Source organism: Lycorma delicatula, chromosome 1 (assembly GCF_047948215.1).
Source record: "Lycorma delicatula isolate Av1 chromosome 1, ASM4794821v1, whole genome shotgun sequence".
Classification (NCBI taxonomy): domain Eukaryota; kingdom Metazoa; phylum Arthropoda; class Insecta; order Hemiptera; family Fulgoridae; genus Lycorma; species Lycorma delicatula.
Window position 1 is genome coordinate 34,327,096 of NC_134455.1, and position 21,137 is coordinate 34,348,232.

General features: G+C 34.0%; 1 protein-coding gene across 1 annotated transcript in view; it reads left to right on the plus strand.

The window, feature by feature from the left end:
* The window catches only part of LOC142318081 (uncharacterized), a 42,207-nt gene that overhangs the window by 2,363 nt on the left and 18,707 nt on the right, over positions 1–21,137 (plus strand). The window contains exon 3 of the mRNA XM_075354608.1: positions 12,672–13,017. Within this exon, the coding sequence (XP_075210723.1) occupies positions 12,672–13,017 (346 nt within the window). The remainder of the gene's footprint in view (positions 1–12,671; positions 13,018–21,137) is intronic.

The following is a 21,137-nucleotide window of genomic DNA, read 5'->3' on the forward strand; positions in this document are numbered from 1 at the left end:
TGCTTTCCCCTTCTAAAATCCAAATATTTCATTAATTAAAATTTAATTTAGCTATAACTCTGGAACCAATGAAAATAAGTACAACTGAAAAATAATGAAAATAAGTACCATACATCGTTGAAAAGCTCTCAATGAGGGCTTACTACTCTAGTTAAGAAAAAGTTCAAAATCAAATATTTGGGAATTTTGGGTTTTGGACACTTTTGGTAGAGTGGATTGCAATCAAAAAGAAGGTGCCACACTAGATGTTACAACAGTCCTAAATCCAAAATTTCAACATCCTACGGCTAATCGTTTTTGAGTTATGCAAGGTAGATACGTAAGTACGTAGAGACATCACGCCGAAACTAGTCAGATTGGATTCAGGGATGGTCAAAATGGATATTTCCGTTGAAATCCGAAAACCGAAGTTTTTCGCGATGACAATACTTCTTTACTTTGTAAAAGAAGTAAATATAGTCTATTTGCATAAAAATAAATTTCATTGAGGATACTTCTTTCGCTCTCTCTCTCTCACAAATAATCCTAAGAAACTAAATAAAAATATTGAATTTACATTATCAATACCTTGATAAAGATAATCATAGTTTAATAGATAACTGCATTTTAAATTTCCATTTTAAAACCATTTACTATTGTTACATAATCATTCTGATGCGATAAATGAAAATCTGGATATTTACTACTAAAGTTACCCCACAAACATTTCATCATACTAACGGATAAGTTTACCATTAATAAAAATTGAACATTTTGTATAACTGTCAATAATTTTGTATACGTACATTTTTAAAACTGTTTGAAATAAATGAATTGTGATTTTTTTATCGTTATACAAATATCGTTTTAAAAATAAATACATTTATGAAGAATACCGAGCCAATCTAATAATGTGTTAAACAAAGATGGTACACCAATATATAATACGAAAGGTAAAGTCGATAGATGGGTGGAATATATTGAAGAGTTATACGGAGGAAATGAATTAGAAAATGGTGTTATAGAGGAAGAAGAGGAAGTTGAGGAGGATGAAATGGGAGAAACAATACTGAGATCTGAATTTAAGAGAGCATTAAAAGATTTAAATGGCAGAAAGGCTCCTGGAATAGACGGAATACCTGTAGAATTACTGCGCAGTGCAGGTGAGGAAGCGATTGATAGATTATACAAACTGGTGTGTAATATTTATGAAAATGGGGAATTTCCATCAGACTTCAAAAAAAGTGTTATAGTTATGATACCAAAGAAAGCAGGGGCAGATAAATGTGAAGAATACAGAACAATTAGTTTACCTAGTCATGCATCAAAAATCTTAACTAGAGTTTTATACAGAAGAATTAAGAGGAGAGTGGAAGAAGTGTTAGGAGAAGACCAATTTGGTTTCAGGAAAAGTATAGGGACAAGGGAAGCAATTTTAGGCCTCAGATTAATAGTAGAAGGAAGATTAAAGAAAAACAAACCAACATACTTGGCGTTTATAGACCTAGAAAAGGCTTTCGATAACGTAGACTGGAATAAAATGTTCAGCATTTTAAAAAAATTAGGGTTCAAATACAGAGATAGAAGAACAATTGCTAACATGTACAGGAGCCAAACAGCAACAGTAACAATTGAAGAACATAAGAAAGAAGCCGTAATAAGAAAGGGAGTCCGACAAGGATGTTCCCTATCCCCGTTACTTTTTAATCTTTACATGGAACTAGCAGTTAATGATGTTAAAGAACAATTTAGATTCGGAGTAAGAGTACAAGGTGAAAAGATGAAGATGCTACGATTTGCTGATGATATAGTAATTCTAGCCGAGAGTAAAAAGGATTTAGAAGAAACAATGAACGGCATAGATGAAGTCCTACGCAAAAACTATCGCATGAAAATAAACAAGAACAAAACAAAAGTAATGAAATGTATTAGAAATAACAAAGATGGACCACTGAATGTGAAAATAGGAGGAGAAAAGATTATGGAGGTAGAAGAATTTTGTTATTTGGGAAGTAAAATTACTAAAGATGGACGAAGCAGGAGCGATATATAATGCCGAATAGCACAAGCTAAACGAGCCTTCAGTAAGAAATATAATTTGTTTACATCAAAAATGAATTTAAATTTCAGGATAAAGATTTTTGAAAGTGTATGTTTGGAGTGTCGCTTTATATGGAAGTGAAACTTGGACGATCGGAGTATCTGAGAAGAAAAGATTAGAAGCTTTTGAAATGCGGTGCTATAGGAGAATGTTAAAAATCGGACGGGTGGATAAAGTGACAAATGAAGAGGTATTGCGGCAAATAGATGAAGAAAGAAGCATTTGGAAAAATATAGTTAAAAGAAGAGACAGACTTATAGGCCACATACTAAGGCATCCTGGAATAGTCGCTTTAATATTGGAAGGACAGGTAAAAGGGAAAAATTGTGTAGGCAGGCCACGTTTGGAAAATGTAAAACAAATTGTTAGGGATGTAGGACGTAGAGGGTATACTGAAATGAAACGACTAGCACTAGATAGGGAATCTTGGAGAGCTGCATCAAACCAGTCGAATGACTGAAGACAAAAAAAAAAAGAAAAAAAAAAAAAACCGAGGCAATAGTCATGTTCTACTGTTCTAGAGAAATATCGTAACTTTCGCATATTCTGAAAATTGTTTACTTCGAATTTAAATAATTAAATTAAACCAAACGCGTTATTCCACATATACATTAATTATTTTCTTTCTCGTTCTTCAATAATGAAGAATTTGCTTTATCTTACGATACAATGAAGAAAAAAAAGACTTCTTTTCTAATAGAATTATGACGTGTTTGCAACGTCACAGTTCTAATACTCTACAAATCCTTTTTTATCTCGTGTAGAAAAATTCTCTTTCGTTATTCACAGTGATAAAATGGACTAGCAGAGATTTCAATAATTATAAATTGAATTCAACTAACAATGATCGGTCGGTCAGTTAATTCGGCTAATGAACCAAGTTAAATAAAAACTTTCGCCCTTGTTAATATGAGAAAAACTTGTTTTCATTGAAGTATTTGAGAAAAACAATTTTATGACAGTAGTGCTTAAATGCCGGCCACGCTCCTCTAGCCAATCCCGTTGCAGGATTTTGGTCACGTGGGAGGAGTAGCCATATTGAAATTTTCATTTTTTCCTGTGGGAAATTCCCTTTTCCCTCGTCCTGTAAGACCGGGGGATTTGAAATAGCACAGGGTTACCGACCTAATTATTTTGTTTGCTTGAAATACTAATTATTTATATCGATATTTCAAAGGTTGATAGCACGTAAGCTGTTGTAATCGTCTGCTATGACTTTTGACGTCACAAGTGAGCGGTAGATTTAAATAATGTTTAAAGCAAAAAAAGATAACTAGTCTGACTAGGTTTCAGAACGATTGACTACGGGACGCGGCTGACTGACGCCTTAAACTAATCGGCTACAGCGGTTCCCTGACATATTGAGTGAAATCTTTTCTACATAAGTTGCGCGCGAGAGATTATGTTTAGTACCTAATGTCAACTTGTAACGTCACAATTCTTTCATTATTTTTTATATATGTGTGTAAATAAATATAAATTCTACGCAAGCGCAACAGCTTGTCGGTTACAACCAAGTTAAAATATAGGAATTTTCTAAGAAAATCATATTACACAGAGTTGCCAACCCAATTATTTCTTAAAGATTAAATATTAATTATGTAGTAACGTCTTAAGACATTTATAAAAAATTAAGTAAGTCGAGTTGGATCAGACGTATCAGATGATGGTAAGTACAATTGTCTGGAATTTAATTGTGCTTCTACCTGGGTTAACAAAGTGGATAACTCTTCGTAATTTAGAAAGGAATTCCCCATAACTCTTCGCAAGTGAAACTTCATGCTCTTCACAGCAGCTTACCACAAACCAACCCAACTAGGAGAGTAAGGAGGAATGAAAGACCACTTTATGTTGTTTGAAGCGCAGAAAGATTTAATATCAGTTTTAAGAAAATCATATATTTCTTGAAGAAATATACGATTTACACCGCAGAAGAATTTTACATTATCAGAAAAAAATATGAGAAGGCAATCCTCGGCGCCCTACAAATCTTCGTAGGGCAGCTATAAAACTTTGTGTAGATAAATCAGTTACAAGTTCAAGGTGTACTGCCTTTATGCTGAGACGTACGAACAATGCGATGTAAGCCTTAATAGTTGAAGGATAGGTAGGTAGAGTACGCCACCCACCATGACGGATAAGTACTGGGCCGGCATAATCAACACCGGTTGAGTGGAATGGTCTGGAAATTGTGACTCTTTCTTTTGGCAGTTGAACAAGTAACTGAGTCTGAGGCTGAGCTCTAAAACAAAAACAAGTTAAACATTTATGAACGACAGAGCGAATTATGATTTTAGAGTTTACAATCCAATATTTCTGCCTAAGTGAGGAATGAATTGACTGTAATCCTCCATGGGATAATCTTAAATGTTCATGAGAAATAATCAATCGAGTGAGATAACTATGAGGACTTAAAACTATAGGGTGTTTACCATCTAAAGACAAGTTTGAAAAACTTAAACGACCTCCGAGGCAAATGATATCATTTTGATCCAAAAATGGGTTGAGAGAAACTAATTTGCTTTTCTTTGATACAGCAGCATTTTTCCTTACATCGCTTAATTATTTAGTAAAATACAGTTCTTGTGTTTGACGAACAAGAATTTCCAGAGTGAAATTGATTTCTTCCGGAGAAAGATCTGACAATATACGATTATTTTTATTTTTGAAATTAGAAATGAAGCGACGACAATGTGAAAATATGGTTAATGTTAGTGTGAACGATGAAAATGGTTTTGAAAGTTCTACAGCTTCTGTAGTTTGAAGAGCAGCTGAAAACACATTAGTTTTGCTAGACTTCTTCTCTTTCTTGGGCGAAATCATAGAAATGATAGGCGAATTGGATAGCCAGGCGTTCTCCTGTTGATTTAGAAATGACGGACCATTCCACCAGAGTTGTGACGAGGATAATGCATCCGGCATGCAACCACGTGACAGGATGTCTGAAGGGTTATCCCTTGAAAGAACGTGCTTCCATAAGCATTCCTTCGTTAGCTCTTTAATTTCGCAAACTCTATTTGCGACGAATATTTTCCATCGATTAGGAAGGGATGACAACCAGTAAAGTACCACTTGAGAATACGACCAAAAGTGGATCGAATCAAATCTTATACCTAAAATACACTTAACCTTATTGAATAAACGAGATAATAGAAAAGCCGCGTTCAGCTCAAGCCTTGGAATAGAGATTTGCTTGACAGGAGGAACTCTAGATTTTGAACACAGCAAGTCGATTTCAACGTGTTCATTGCTATCAACAGATCTGATGATCTATTTATGGCGGTGTGCCACAGGGGTCTGTACTGGGACCCTTACTCTGGATACTGGCCTTCGACGGGATATTAAGACTAGACTATCAGGATGGGGTACAAGTAATTGCCTATGCCGATGACCTGGCGATACTCATCAAGGGTAAAACAACTGTCGATGTACAAGAGAGTGCTAACAACACGTTACGGACGATAGATAATTGGTTGAAAGAGAGGGGACTCCAGCTGGCAATAGAAAAATGTAAATATATTATGTTCACAGGGAAGAGGATTTTAGACCGTCCGGCTATCCAAATTGGAAACCAACAAATAACAGAGGTCGAAAAGATTAAATACCTGGGTGTGACTATGAGAGGAATTGCCGGTTCACCCAGCATATAATAGACATATGTGCCAAAGGTGAACAGATGACTAAGAATTTGAATATAATAATGTCTTCGCAGAGAGCTCCAAGACCCACTAAGCGAAGAGCGATAGCGTCCACAGTGACATCTATGATGTTATATGCAGTACCAGTGTGGTGGCACTCAGTCAGGGTTAAAAGAAATTTGAACAGACTGGTTAGTACTCATAGGAGGCTGTTGCTGGGGGTTGTTACAGCTTACAGGACGGTCTCCTATGAGGCGTTGTGCGTGTTGTCTGGGGTGCCACCAATAAACTTAATGGCCCTAAATAGAATCGAGAGGGCGCAAGGCCTCGAAGCAAATGAAGCAAAAGATAGACTTAGACATAGATGGCAGGAGGATGGACCAGCCAGACGCACGAAGGAGCTGATTCCAGATCTTACACTATGGTTAGACAGGTAACATGGTGAGTTAAATTATCATATCACGCAGTTTTTTACAGGTCATGGCAATTTCAATGAGTACCTCCATCGTGTTGGAAGAAGGCCCGGTCCAGAATGTATGTACTGTAAGAGAATTGACAATGCAGAACACACATTTTTCTGCTGCGAGAGGTGGGCAATTAAAAGGAGGAACTGTGGCATAATAGGTATGAGCCCAGCAGAGGTCCTAGAGCACATGTTGAGGAGCGAAATAAACTGGAAGAAGGTTACGGAATTTATAGTAGCAGTATTAACAGAGAAGGATATAGATGAAAGGCGACTAGGTTCCTAGTGTAGAATAGGGTAGGGTGGACAGCCTCAGTGGTGAGAGACGGCACGCTGAGGTGTGTCGTTCTCAATGATCCACTGAGGACTCCAAGGGTTTAGATAGGTTCCGATGAAGAAGAAGAGTAAGATAAGACCCGGTGCCACGCTACGGCTATTTGAGGTATGTCGTGGTTTCCAAATGGGCAAACAGAAAATCACTCAAAAGAGCTGACACCGGCGAGCCGACCTGCCATGCCGGACGTTCAGCCGGTAGGCGGAGAGGCTCGTTAGAGTTTACCAGACACTCCCCTGGGTGGCGCAATACCAACCAGTCGGACCGGCCCGGGGGAGTAGAGTGAAAAAAAAAAAAGATCTGATGAAAAGATATGCACCATATGCGCTACTAATTGCATCACAAAATCCATCTAATTGATAACTCTTACTAAAACTAATTTTAACTAATCTAGGAATCTTAAAATTACTTGAAGATTTGAGCTGAGAATACAGAAAATTCCATTTTTCTGCTAACGGAGCGGAAAGAACTTCATCCCGTTGAAGGCTAGCGCTCCATAACTCTTAGATGAACACCTTAAATGGAACGATTGTAGGAGCAAGTAGACCCAAAGGATCGAACAATGAAGAAACAATTGATAAAATAGAACGTTTAGTGTAAGAAGTATTAAAGTATTATTATCTTTCGGTTTGAATTGCTAAATGAAATCATCCCCTTGAGGATTTCAGAATAATCCAAGTGTCTTGATATTTTCATCCTTATCTAATTTGATGAAAGAATCAGAATTGTCAAACATATCTGGAACGTTGGAATGGCATTTATGTAGTGAAAGTCCGTCTGATATTTTTGCACTACCGTCAAATATTATTCTTGTTTTGGTAGTGGTGGAAGATTCACGAAATACTGCATGGAGGGGCAAATAAAAGGTTTCAGATGAAACCTTAGACTGAGATGAATCTACCGGTTGCGTGTGATCTAATTCTTGATATTTTTTCATGAAATGGAAGTAATCTTCCTTAAGTTTAGCGTTTTTCTGAAATCTACGATGTAACAAATTGAAACGATGCCTTGGATTTTCATAAGAATCTCCTAAAGTGCAGTTTTCCTTACGAGGAAGAGGTACAACAAATCTGCCTTTGTCATCACGAAAGGTATTTTCAATGAAATGTTTTTGCAGAAAGATTCCTTCTTGGTCGATAAACGATTTTCTATCTCTTCAGATCTCCAAAATGATTCTAATTGAGAGTAAAGCTGTTCATTACTAACAAGAAGTGATATTGAATTTGAATTAGTTTTCCATTTACTAGATTTAATAGGGATTTGATCAGAGACTATGAAATCAAGACGAGTTTCTTGAAGTACGGTATGATTAGAATTGGCTTAAGCAACGAAAAGAAATATTGAGCTACTAGGAGAATGTCGATTTGCCCAGGAATATTAAAATAAGGATCGGCAAAAAAAAGTTGAGAAGGAATTTCCCAGTCAGTTACGTTTACAAAATCCTTAGATAACAGACCTGTAAAAGATTGCAGTATATGACATTTCAAATTAAAATTAAAATCTTCATATGTAGAATTAATATTTAAATCAACACTTAACTTAGATTTAGTGACAACATTACTAATACCTGTGATCGGCATTAAAACAGGTTTGGTTTGAAGCCCAAGTTTAGCAGCAAACCTTTCAATGCAAAATGAAATCAACGAAGCGGAATCAAGTAAGACCCTGGCTTCGATGAAATTACCATTTTTATCTTTAACGTTAACTACAGCTGTTGCAAGTAAAACAGACTTGTTAGCTTCTGATTTTAAAGTACAATATGAACTATTAGCCGAAGGAGCTTGATTCGGCTTAGAAGATTTAATTGCTAGCTCATGCAGCGTTTTATCTAAATGAATTAACGTATGATGCTTCCGTGAGCATTTTTTACATTTACGATTGCTTTGACACCTTTTTACAATATGCTGTTTACTTAAACAATTAAGACATAATTTTTTACTGAAATATGAAATTTTTCCTTTCATTAACATTATAACTTAAAAATTTATTATATCAATACAATTGATGGTTGCTAGTTTTACATAATGTTCACATAGAATTATTTACATAAAATACATTTTTACTAGAACTAGGTTTTGAATAATCATACTTTTTGCCGCTAAAACATACATTAGGCGGCTGTGGCTTTTCGTTACATTGAATCCTGTCTGTGGATTCAAGTAGTTTACGCTTACATTCTAAGAAAGAAATGAGTAGTTCTAACCTAGGAAATTCATTATTTTCCACTGTTTTTCCCAGTTTCTTAAAGTATTTAAATTTAAATTTTGAGTAATTAATTGTATATAATAAATTCTAAATAACAATATTTAGATTCTTCAGTCATTAATATTTGAATTAATTTGATCGATGAATTTAGATAAATTTTCAGAATTTTCCTTTTTTAATGGTTTTAAATTAATAATTTCCATAGCATGTTTAGCTGCAGATAGTCGTTTGTTGTCATACGAGCTTTAAGTAAGTTTATGGCAGTTTCATAATTTTCAGATGTTACTGTTAAATTTTTTATTATTTCTAAAGCATTACCCCTTAAGAAATTTGTAAGGTAATAAAATCTTTCAACATCGGAAAATTCTTTGCGGTTATGGACAAAATTATTAAAAAGATACAAAAATTTATGCCATGATCTCTCATCATCGTGAAAGAGCTCAATTTGTATAGGTTTTAATGTAATTTGATTGGGTTTGTCAATTATTTTATTTGACTCAATTGCGTCTGAAATCTTGAAAAGATTTTCTAGTTTTTTATGTCTGAATTTAAGTTTATCAAAAATATTATCATATATGTCCCTATCCTCTAAATCTTTATCTGTTGGATCTTTATACATTCTATTTCAAATTGAACTTCAAAAAATGTTTTTTTCGTATTCTAATAGTTTATTGAATTTTATAGTGAACAGATCATAATCATCTGATTCGGAATTAAAATTATTAATGAATATTTTTAATTTTTTTATGCAGTTTTGCATAATACCTCGTTTCTTAATTAAATTTCAATTTTATTGGAATTACAACATTACAGAGATAAAGTTAAATTGATTAAAAATTAAATTATCATGAGGTAATACTAGTAGAGATAAACAAGGTTCAAGCTTATGTATTACGGTTAGGTTATTGTTTATTATTAAAAGTGAATGAACAAGACACAACAATATGTAACATGAACTGCGACCGTGAGTGCGCGTACGCAGTACAGCTCTAAGAAAGAAGCTTACAAAAAAAAACCGCTCTGAAGGCCCACAACGTTTACCTGCTATCGTAATAGTCTTGCGCGTAACAGCATGTTATAACCCATTCGAACATATTCAATTCTATACAACTACATTTCAAATACAATGTTCTATGAAATTAGTGTTCACACAACAGTTCTTCTAAAACATGAAGTAATTCTATTTAACACTGCTTATAAATAAAGTTATAAATACCGCTTGATCCGACCTTACGAATACTGCCTTGCGAATTCTACTAGTTGATGATTGATCATGTCCTTTTATCCGGCAACACTTCGATACACTTGATCTGGCGACGGAGGACCACAAAAAGGTATGGTAGGTTTTAGAGCTAGTGTGGACTGTATTTTTGATGAGATGGTAGATGATGAAATGAAGTAACGCTACGTTCTTCTTGAATAGTTATATTTAATTTTTTGTCACCCTTGACATTTTGTTTGTATTACATACTTACATTAAACTTAAGAATGTATGACACTTTAGTCATAATTGAACTTGAACATTATCAAGAAACTATGAGTCCCCTTGGACTGAAATGAAAACACGACCGCAGTGTGCGGGATTCTTACGTAAAATATGACTAACACTAATTGTCCACCCGGAAGAAATGAATAATGTGACCGCATTGGGCGGGACTCTAATGTAGAATACTAGTACTAGCTTCCGGTTAGCGCTAGCACCCACTAGATCACAGCACCGGACGGCTCGACGTGGAACGGAACAGCTAGCATTGTCTAAAAGTTGCATAAAAGCGTCTCGATCAATTTTTTGATAATTGTAGTCGAAATAATTAAATTAGCAACCCTGTTCGATTTCAAATCTCTCGGTCCAACAGGACTGGAGAAAAGGGGATTTCCCACAAAGAAAAAAGGGAAATTCCAAGATGGTAGAGTGAATAAAAAAGTAAATTACTAAATGCTGAATGGGGAAAAAGAAGGGTAAAAGGGAATCCCATGATGTTGGTCATCTCTCTTTTTTCCTGTTTAGCTTCCGGAATCACCGTAAGGTATTAATTACTTCACAGGATGAATGAGGATGATATGTATGAACATAAATGAAGTGTAGTCTTGTAAAGTCTCAGGTCGAAAATTCCTGAGATGTGTGGTTAATTGAAACCCAACCACCAAAGAACATTGGTATTCACAATCTAGTACTCAACCGTATAAAAGTAACTGCCTTCTTGGTCTCTGGAGTGGCTTTACAAAATGTATGTTTCTTGACTTTGTGGGATAGTCGAGCTACAAATAAACACTAAGCAGTTAAAGACTGGCAAAAAAGAAATCAGTTTACCCCAGGACAGGAAAATGTAGTCTATACTACCCTTGTCGAAAGATCGTATTATTTCATCATCTCTACACATAAAACTAGGCTTGATGACAAATTTTGTAAAATTATTAGATAAAGATGGAGACTACTTTAAATATTTAGCTGAGGTTTTTTCACAATTAAGTGAAGCCAAATTAAAAGAGTGATAATTCATCTGGCCACAAATAAGAAAATTAATTCGTGAAAATATATTTGACAGCAAACTGATCCTAAAGAACTTACAGCATGGAAGTAATTCAAAAATGTCATTACTGGTTTTCTTGGAAAAAAAAGATGAAAACCATGATCAGATTATAAATGAACTCTTAGTGAAATACAAAAATTTAGGTTGCAGAATGTCTTTGAAAATTCATTTTTTACATACTCATTTGTATTTTTTCCTTTTAAACTTGGGTGATATCAGTGAGGAACAAGGTTTCAGTTTCAAATTATTTTTTTTTTTGACCTGTGTAATTATGTTATTTTACCCAACAGTGTAAAAGCAACACACTGCCTATTATTCTAACTGAACTAATTAAGGTTTATTTATATCTGTTAATCTAAATACTTCTGTTGCATTCCTTGTATGTAATCCAAAAAACAAGGTGCACAAATAAACATAGTAATATTTTTAATAAACCTTCTGTAAACTTTTTCTCCTGTTGTGTATCCTATTATAATGTATAAAGAAGTACATTCATCTTTGTCATGTATATAACTATAATAACTAAACTGCAAGGTCTATTGCTCTCCGTTCCGTTATTTACTGATCTCAAAATATTACCTAGCTTTCTGTCTTTTACTATTCCATAATTGTCTACCATTATTTAACTCCTCCCTTTACCTTGTTTTATTTTCCTTTTTTCTATATCAACTATTATTATAAAGGCACAACTATTAATAAATATATTTTAAAGTTCATATGTTATTGCCTGAGTAAGTCTGTTCATGTAAATTCATCTGAAAAGTAGTTAGAAACTTGTTTTGGAATACTCAATGATTAGAACAATAATTCTTTTCTTGAAGTAGGTGATAATGTAGTTTAAATTCTGTTACGCAGGATATTTAGATTGATGAACAGCGTATCTTTTGGTAATTCAAAGTCAAGTGTGTCGAAAATTTATGTATACCAAGATTGTATGAACACATATAGAAGCGATAGACTAGAGTTAACTATCCTGAAGCTCGATTCTTCAGACTAGATTTTGTTCGGACATTGAATTTTGTTTTTCATTGCAGTTCTTCGAGTATGGAGATGGTCATAAACTAATCCATCGTTGCTAACTCAAGCTCCACTGCTATTCATTAAAACACTTTCTGTGATCTAGTTTGTAAAGTACCAGAAGCAAGTTGAATGAAATATTTAAGGACTGAATTTAATACTTAAGAGTCATTTGTTTGATGTAAGTGTAAATAGCAGAACTGTAATTTAATTTAACCTAACCTAGGTGACAAAGTAACAGAAATAATTCAAAGTTAAATTACCAAACCATTTGATAATTTAAACTTAATGTAATAACAGTAAAAATAACAATTGGAATATTGTTTTGAAAACAAATGAACTTGCTGTAGTTCATTCAAAAAATTACCCAAGAATTTATTTATAATTGTTATCATGATTTCAGGTCTATATACATTTTGTAAATCCCAATTTTTTAAGATTAAAGTATAACTGGATATCACAGGGATTACAATTTGAAGGGCCAATAAAGTGGCCAGGAAATATAAGTATAGATGATAATAATGGAGTAGTAATATTTGAATTTGAAAAAACTTTCCCTTGTGAATGGAAAACAACGTACACACCAGTTCAAGATTTTCAGTACGTTAAACCTCTACTCTGGAAAGTCGTAATTGAGGATAATTACCATTTATCACCTGACACGTGTATATTAACTGCCAAATATATCGAAAATGTATATTTCATATTTAGAGCCGGAAACTGGATTAATGTAGAACATACTATGGAAGGTAATGTATTACTTTAATTTGATTTTTTGTCACATGCTTATGCTTGTTTTTTCTAAGACCTCATCTTGCTTGCTACCACCAGTACTTATTTGGGCAAGGGAAATCTAAAGATTCTATTTGTGCAACTTTTATATAGTAACTGGGATATTCTGTAAATTAAAAAGTGACAGATCTATTACTTGGTAGACTAGCCCACTTGTAGATGAAATTTTTATATTTCCCTCTTTTTTTTAATTTCTATCTAGCATTATAAATCCAAGATCACAGATTTATATTATTAGTGTAAAAAATTTACTTCTGTTTATAATAAATTTTAGCCAGCAATTTTAACTATTACATTAGCTTGGTTAGCAATAATTAAAATTTGAGGTTTTGAATAATTTTTACAGTAGTAATTTAGTTTTTTTTTTTAAATTAAGGTATTCTAAAATATTACTATAATAATTTTACCTAAATTAAGAATATTTGACTAATGGATGAAATGATCTTCAGCTCAGTGAGTAATACTGAAAACCTATCAACATTGTAAATTACAGAAGATAATAATAAAATTATAGAAGATTTTGGCGGAAAAGTTACTTTCTACACTTTGTAGCAAACAATCAACCAAACCAATCATAGGATTAGAAGGAAACTAATTTTTTGTGAATTTGTAACCGACTTTTGACCTCATATTAGATGGAAAATTAGCTGCAAGAAAAGAAGAGTAGAAAAGTATTTCAATCGTGCTTTTAATATCAGATAAACACAAAATATATTTTGTTCATGAACCTATGCAAAAAATAAAAAAAATAATGATAATAATCTTAAAAACCATATCTGAGCTTATTACCTTCACAATCATGAATGATATGTTTTCTAGTCTTTGGAGATTCATTCTACGTAGGATATCACCCTACAACACAAAGATACTCTTATTAACAACTATAACTCATATATCAAATAAATAAATCTGCAACTCAAAAATCCCCTTTTGGTGGATCCAATTAATGGCAAGGCTTCAGGATTTTGATGCCAATTATAGTATAATCATAATAATTCCACTAAAAGATGATGCTTTTTTGTAACTGAATTTATGTCGTTTTATGTTGTAAGATGGTGATAGGGTTCCTAAACCAGGTGTAAATGCTTTCATTGCATTCCATTACCAAAATGGTTAATGAATTGACTAGAAGATTAAGTCATGTTAACAGCAATAACTTAATGGATCTCATGAAAGGAGTAGATCAATTCAGCACAACATTTTTATTTTTAAGTTTTATCAGTGAACAACAATCAGAGATGTTAGAGTAGTTTAAAAAAGAAGTATATTTAAAATAAATCAGCAGTAATTCGTATTTATATTCAATGTTTATTAATAAATACACAAATTTATATTGGTAGTGTGGGTCTTGTAACTGATGACAAAACCAAATCTAAAAAATAAAATTAAAAAACCTGTTAATTACATATATTAATTATATAAATGATATTTGATACTATGTATATTATACTAAAACTATTAAGATAGTTTTCACATAAGCGCCATAGATAAATTCAAGTTTATTTAGGACTAATACAATACTTCTAATGCAAAAATAAGAAATCACACAAAATACCATTATTAACTACAGGTTGCAAGAACTGCTTACAGTGAAATCACTTACAGCCGAGTGAACTCATGCCTAATGAATTATGAGAGACAAAATTTCATCTTTTTATAAGAACACCCTGATAAATTGCAGAAATTGTCCTGGATACCTTCCTCTTCTCATTGTTTATAAATGATCTCAAAATCTCAAACCATTCACTGGTATTGTCTACTCAGAAGCATTGTGCTTCTCAAGTAGCGGTAGCATTGTTATTTGCGTGGATATAATTTCCAATTATGACAATGCTACTATTATTTTTGTTGCTAATAGTGAAAAATTTTTAGGTGTTTGTTATCTTACAAACTCTTGTAGAACGGATCATACTGATTTTGTTCACAACAAAATCAAACCGTACTGTTTTATTCTGAAATAAAGATATTCAGCTCAAGTCTTGGTTTTCCCAATACATAGAAACTTCATTTCCTTTTATAAACATGCTTTGGCTGAATTGACTTACCAGAAGTCCTGTTAAATTCCAAAAGAGAAGCCCCATTGTGGCTAATGCATCAGTGGAGGGCTGCATTGATTTAAAAAGAAGATAGAACACCGAGTGCCAGGTGTTTATATTCAAAATTTTTTTCAATGATTGATATCTGAATATAAAAACTACACCCACATATTCACCGATGGGTCGAAAACTGAGATTGGTGTTGGAAGCTCTATAGTTTTACATGTCAAATCCCAATTTTAGGGACTATCTAAAATAGCCAGTGTCTATACAGTAGAGTTATATACTATTCAGCAAGCTCTTTTCTTTGATTTACATTACAATGAAGAGAGTTTGCTTATCTGTTTGATTCCTTAAAGGGTAATCTTTGGATTAAAGAATAGATTCACACATGATGCTATTGTTCAAGATGTCTTAACACCATTTAAAAATCTGAAAGATAACGAGAAACAATGCATATTCATATAGCCACGAGATCATGCTGGTGTTCCAGGGAATGAAGCAGCTGATAGAATAGCCAAACAAGTGGCCAATAGGAAGGAAGTAGATATTATTTTAAAAACTTATCTCAGAAGAAAGGAATGGATAAGGAAATGGAGTATACTTTCAACAAAGTTTAATTCCATTAAGAGCACCTAATTTCCCATTAAAACAAGAGAATAAGTTGCCTTACAAGATTTCAAGTTGGTTATATTAGACTCGCTTGTCTTACATGTTAGTAGGAGAACATACACCAGTTATGACTCATACCTGGCAGTGAAATATGTAATAAAAGAATGTTGGATGTTATAACAATATCTCAGAATAAGGAAAAAATTAACCAAAAATTTGGCGATTGATTATCTTATAATGATTAAAGAGGGAAGAAAATGATCAAATTTAAAAAAGAAGTGGTGTGTAAGAGTGAGTATGAAACTTACATATAGTAAGTTTCATATTAGGTTGACTATTTATTGATGCTAAATTATAATATATGTAAGATAATGTTATTAGCTATCTCAACAATAAAAAGATAAACAATCCAAAACCTTTATCACATATCATCCCGCTTTTGCTGAAAGTAATGATGAAAGATTTTCCCCCATGACAGCATCAAACTATACAATGAACAAAACACCTTAAACATATGTTTTACTATGAATTTTTCAATAAATCAACTGTTTTAACATGTAAATTTAATGTGAACACACATTCATCATTATGAGTAGCCTTTCTTTAATGTATAGAATAAACCCGTGAAAAGGAACCCTTACATTCAAGCGCCATTTGATTGTTTTGCTATGTATTTTGCAGTAAATCCACTCTTTCAGCTTAACTAAATTTAACTAGAAACACATGTTCATCCAGAAAACTTACCCTTACATTCAGGCGCCAAAGAATCATTACCTTCATAGAAAGCAAAATGGCGCTTTAGTACTACTTAAATTCTATTACAATAAATAACAAATACAATTTAGAAATTGTTCATATGACATTACGATTACATTTTCAAACGTCGCAGTGAATGAAACTGCACTATTAATTTAAAAATATATATATATACGAGGTGCGACAATAAAGTAATGAGACTGATTTTTCTTTGCAAGATGTGGCAACACTGCAGCTTGCGTAGGCACACCATCTTTGACCTTGGTCTATAAGCTACTTCTAGTCCAAGCAGGATATTGATGCAACTGCTCTGTCGTGAGTTGTGCTGTAATAAGTGAACACGTGTTTGTGTCTCTCGTCACAGAAATGAAACCGCAAAATATTGCGCAACGGTATGCCATTTCTTTTTGCGTTAAATCGGGACGACAACTTACGGTAAGCTTCAGCAGGCTTTTGGGGAGGAGGTTATGTCAAGAGCTCAAGTTTTTCGGCGGCATAAAATTTTTAGTGAAGGCAGAACGAATGTTGAAGATGAAGACCGCAGTGGACGACCATCAACCTTACGGACAGATGTCAACTTGACCAGGGTGCGTGAAATCGTACGATCTGATCGAAGATTATCCGTAAAAATGTTCGCAGAAGAATTCAACATCGATCGAGAAACGGTTCGTCTAATATTAACTGAAGATCTTGGAATGAGAATGATTTGTGCAAAAATGGTCCCCAAAAATCTCACACAACAGGGAGAAACACGGAAAAATGTGGCAGCCGATGTTAGAGCAAACGGAAATCGATCCAGATTTGTTGAGCCATGTTATCACTGGTGATGAAGGTTGGTTTTTTCAATACGATCCAGAGACAAAACGCCAAAGTTCGCAACGGTGCTCAAAGGGATCACCCAGACCAAAAAAAGCTCGCATGTCAAAGTCAAAAGTGAAATGCACGCTTGTGTGCTTCTTAGATTCCAAGGGAATTGTTCATAAAGAGCGGGTGCCTTCTGGACAAACAGTTAACCAATATTTCTACAAAGAAATTTTAGAAAGACTTCGTAAACGAGTTCTTCGTGTCCGTGCCAACATTGCTGATAATTGGATTCTGCATCACGACAATGCGCCATCCCATACTGCTCTGCGAGTACAGCAATTTTTAACCTCAAAACAAATTTCAGTACTACCACAGTCACCTTATTCACCAGATATCGCTCCGTGTGACTTTTTTCTATTTCCAAGAGTCAAAATGGCGGTCAAGGGACACCATTTTCAAACAACACAAGATGTCCAAAAAGCTGTGACGAGAGTCTTGGAGGATATTACAGAAGATGAGTTCCAGAAATGTTACCATCAATGGCAGAAGTGTGTGCAATCAGAGGGCAACTACTTTGAAGGAGACAACACTAAACATGACTAAAACGGTAAGCAACATTTTTTTTCACATCAGTCTCATTACTTTATTGTCGCACCTCGTATATATATCGAGGGAAAAGATTATCTAATCGCCATATTAAGAAATATTTTAAAAATATATTACATTTAATAAAAATTAACGTAAACTAGAAAACGAACGGAAATCGGATCATCCATATCTTCTTCACTGATGTCAGGGTTGTACTTCAATACTGAAGAAATTATCATATTAGATAATTTTTCAAAATTATACACTTGTAAGGCGTAGGTAATCAATCACTAAAGATTACTTGATAACACTAAGAAATAGAAAAATATTTAATATAAATTATTATTTAAATATCTAGGCGAAATAATAACTTCAGATGGTTCGGATAAGAAGGCATTTTAAAGCAGAAAAATAGTTTGTTAGATTGAAATTTTTAACTAAAAATATGTACAAGAAAAATTTATCCATAAATGTAAAATTAAGACATTATAATACACTAATTGAAATCAGTAATTCTCTAAGGAATAGAAACTTCCAGTATAACCAATCTAGAATCACTTTTAAAAACTGAAACGAAAATTTTAAGAACGAGAAAAACGAAAGCAGAATGCAGAGTGAAGTCAAAAATAAAGAAATTTACAGAATTAAAAAAAAAAAAAACTTTTGAAGATTTAGAAACCACAATCCGAAAAAGAATACTTTTCATGAGGTTTCGATTGAATTAGATTGATATACGAATACGTGCATTTTTGAAAAAGTAGATTAACAAGCTGTTGGAAGTAAAAGTAATCTCTTTGAGTGGCATCATTTTACTACCTGGGGTTAACAAAATTAATATTTAAAAAAATATTTCTAAAATTTAAAATGTTTGTCAATTTCTATCATTTAATCCCCTTAAATTCACTAATTTAAGTTTAAATCTCCGATGCAAGGCCGTTTAAAGAAAATGACCAAGGAGTATTTTGTTATGTGGTTATTATTCAAGAAGCATATTAGAAAAATACCGGATGACATATAAAATCTATACGTTAATTAACCTGCCGAGCTTAAAACGAAAGGCAATTTCTTTGCAGTGACCATCTCGCCCTGGAGACTTTTACACAATGCATTAGATCTAATAAGAGGAGCTTATCGTCAATAGAATGACCCCTTATCATTCCGCCCAAGCAATCAAAATGGATAAGATGTTCCACAAGACTCAAATGATTACAAGTTACCTATAGTGGCTGTATTAGTTTCATCATCGCTTAAGTTTTTAAACGAGTTAATCTAGTAGAAACTGACACGTATATTGCAGTTGTTGAGGAGACAAAAAAGTGAATAATTACTATTGTAGTATTAAACTGAATGTTCGTTAGCGCTTGATGACCGCAAGATGCCGAATCACAGCAGAGTAGAATATGACGGAATTAATATAGGATATGATAAAATAAAGGGGCTGAGTACGGCATGCAATTCAGCGGTAAATATAAATTTTGGTTAGACAGACTGAATACGTAAACTCTGTACCTATCATAAAGTAACATCCGATGGAATCGTTAGTGAAAATTAGTAGAACTGGTTTCCTCTAACAGAAAAGTTGCAAAACTCCTGCTGTTTTGTCGAGTTTTAAGTACCAGGTTGCTTGTAGCTAATTGCTGAAGTTTATAATTAGCTAGCAGACCCGGCAATGCTTCGCTATTGCTATATACGAGGTGTGATAAAAAAATACGGTGAATAAGTTTTTATTAAAAAAAGTAATTAGGTTACATAGAATTCGATTTAATCTTCTTCAAAGTACTGTCCTTGGCTAGCAATGCACTTATCCCAACGTCGACTCCATGACTAGAGGCATTTCTGGAAGGCGTCTTTCGGAAGGGCTTTCAGCTGCTCGGTCGTGGCCCTCTCAATGTCAGCAATGGTGTCAAAACATTTTCCTTTAAGCACAGTTTTAATTTTTGGGAAAGGCCAAAAGTCGCATGGTGCTAAATTCGGTGAGTATGGCGGATGTGGACAGACAGGAAGACTTTTTTCGGCCAAAAACTCGCGAATGAGAAGCGAGGTGTGACACGGCGCGTTGTCGTGGTGAAGAAGGAAGCCATTGGTCCATTTTTCTGGTCGCTTTCTTCGTACGTCGTTTCGCTTTGAACGCTTTGAACGGATCCGTACGAGATGTTAAGGTCTTCCGATAGCTCTCGAATAGTCATTCGCCTGTTTGAATGAACCATTGTTTCCACTTTTTGCACATTTTCAACTGTTTTTGAGGTTACTGGACGTCCCGCACGCTGCTCGTCTTCAACAGACTCATTTCCGTTTTTAAATCGGTCATACCACTTGTACACAGTCTCCAAAGTTACCGCATTATCGCCGTACACCGATTCTAACATTTCGTGAGCTTCTTTGGCACTCTTTTGCAACTTAAAACAAAACTTAATGTTAATGCATTGTTCAAAATCCATGTTGCGCGACAGACACGATAAACACAACCTCACTCTAGCGGCTCTGGCAGCTGACTGGTAAGCTCGAACGTGTTACAACTTGTCCCTGCCTGTCTCAGATGATCACGCTATTGGACAAATTACAGCATATGGATGTAGCGCCGGCAGTTGCCGCTATAAAAATTCATTCACCGTTTTTTTTATCACACCTAGTATCCTCGTATATATATATATAGAGAGAGAGAGAGAGAGAGAGAGAGAGAGAGATTGAGAGAGAGAGTGTGAGAGAGAGAGTGTGTGAGAGAGAGAGAGAGAGAGAGTGTGGGAGAAAGGGAGTTTAAATGAACACAATTGAAAATTTGATTAAAAAATTAAAAAACTGAACTTCAGAATGAAATGCAGTAGAAATAACAAAGATGGACCGCTGAATGTGAAAATAGGAGGAGAAAAGATTATGGAGGTAGAAGAATTTTGTTATTTGGGAAGTAAAATTACTAAAGATGGACGAAGCAGGAGCGATATAAAATGCCGAATAGCACAAGCTAAACGAGCCTTCAGTAAGAGATATAATTTGTTTACATCAAAAATTAATTTAAATGTCAGGAAAAGATTTTTGAAAGTGTATGTTTGGAGTGTCGCTTTATATGGAAGTGAAACTTGGACGATCGGAGTATCTGAGAAGAAAAGATTAGAAGCTTTTGAAATGTGGTGCTACAGGAGAATGTTAAAAATCAGATGGGTGGATAAAATGACAAATGAAGAGGTATTGCGGCAAATAGATGAAGAAAGAAGCATTTGGAAAAATATAGTTAAAAGAAGAGACAGACTTATAGGCCACATACTAAGGCATCCTGGAATAGTCGC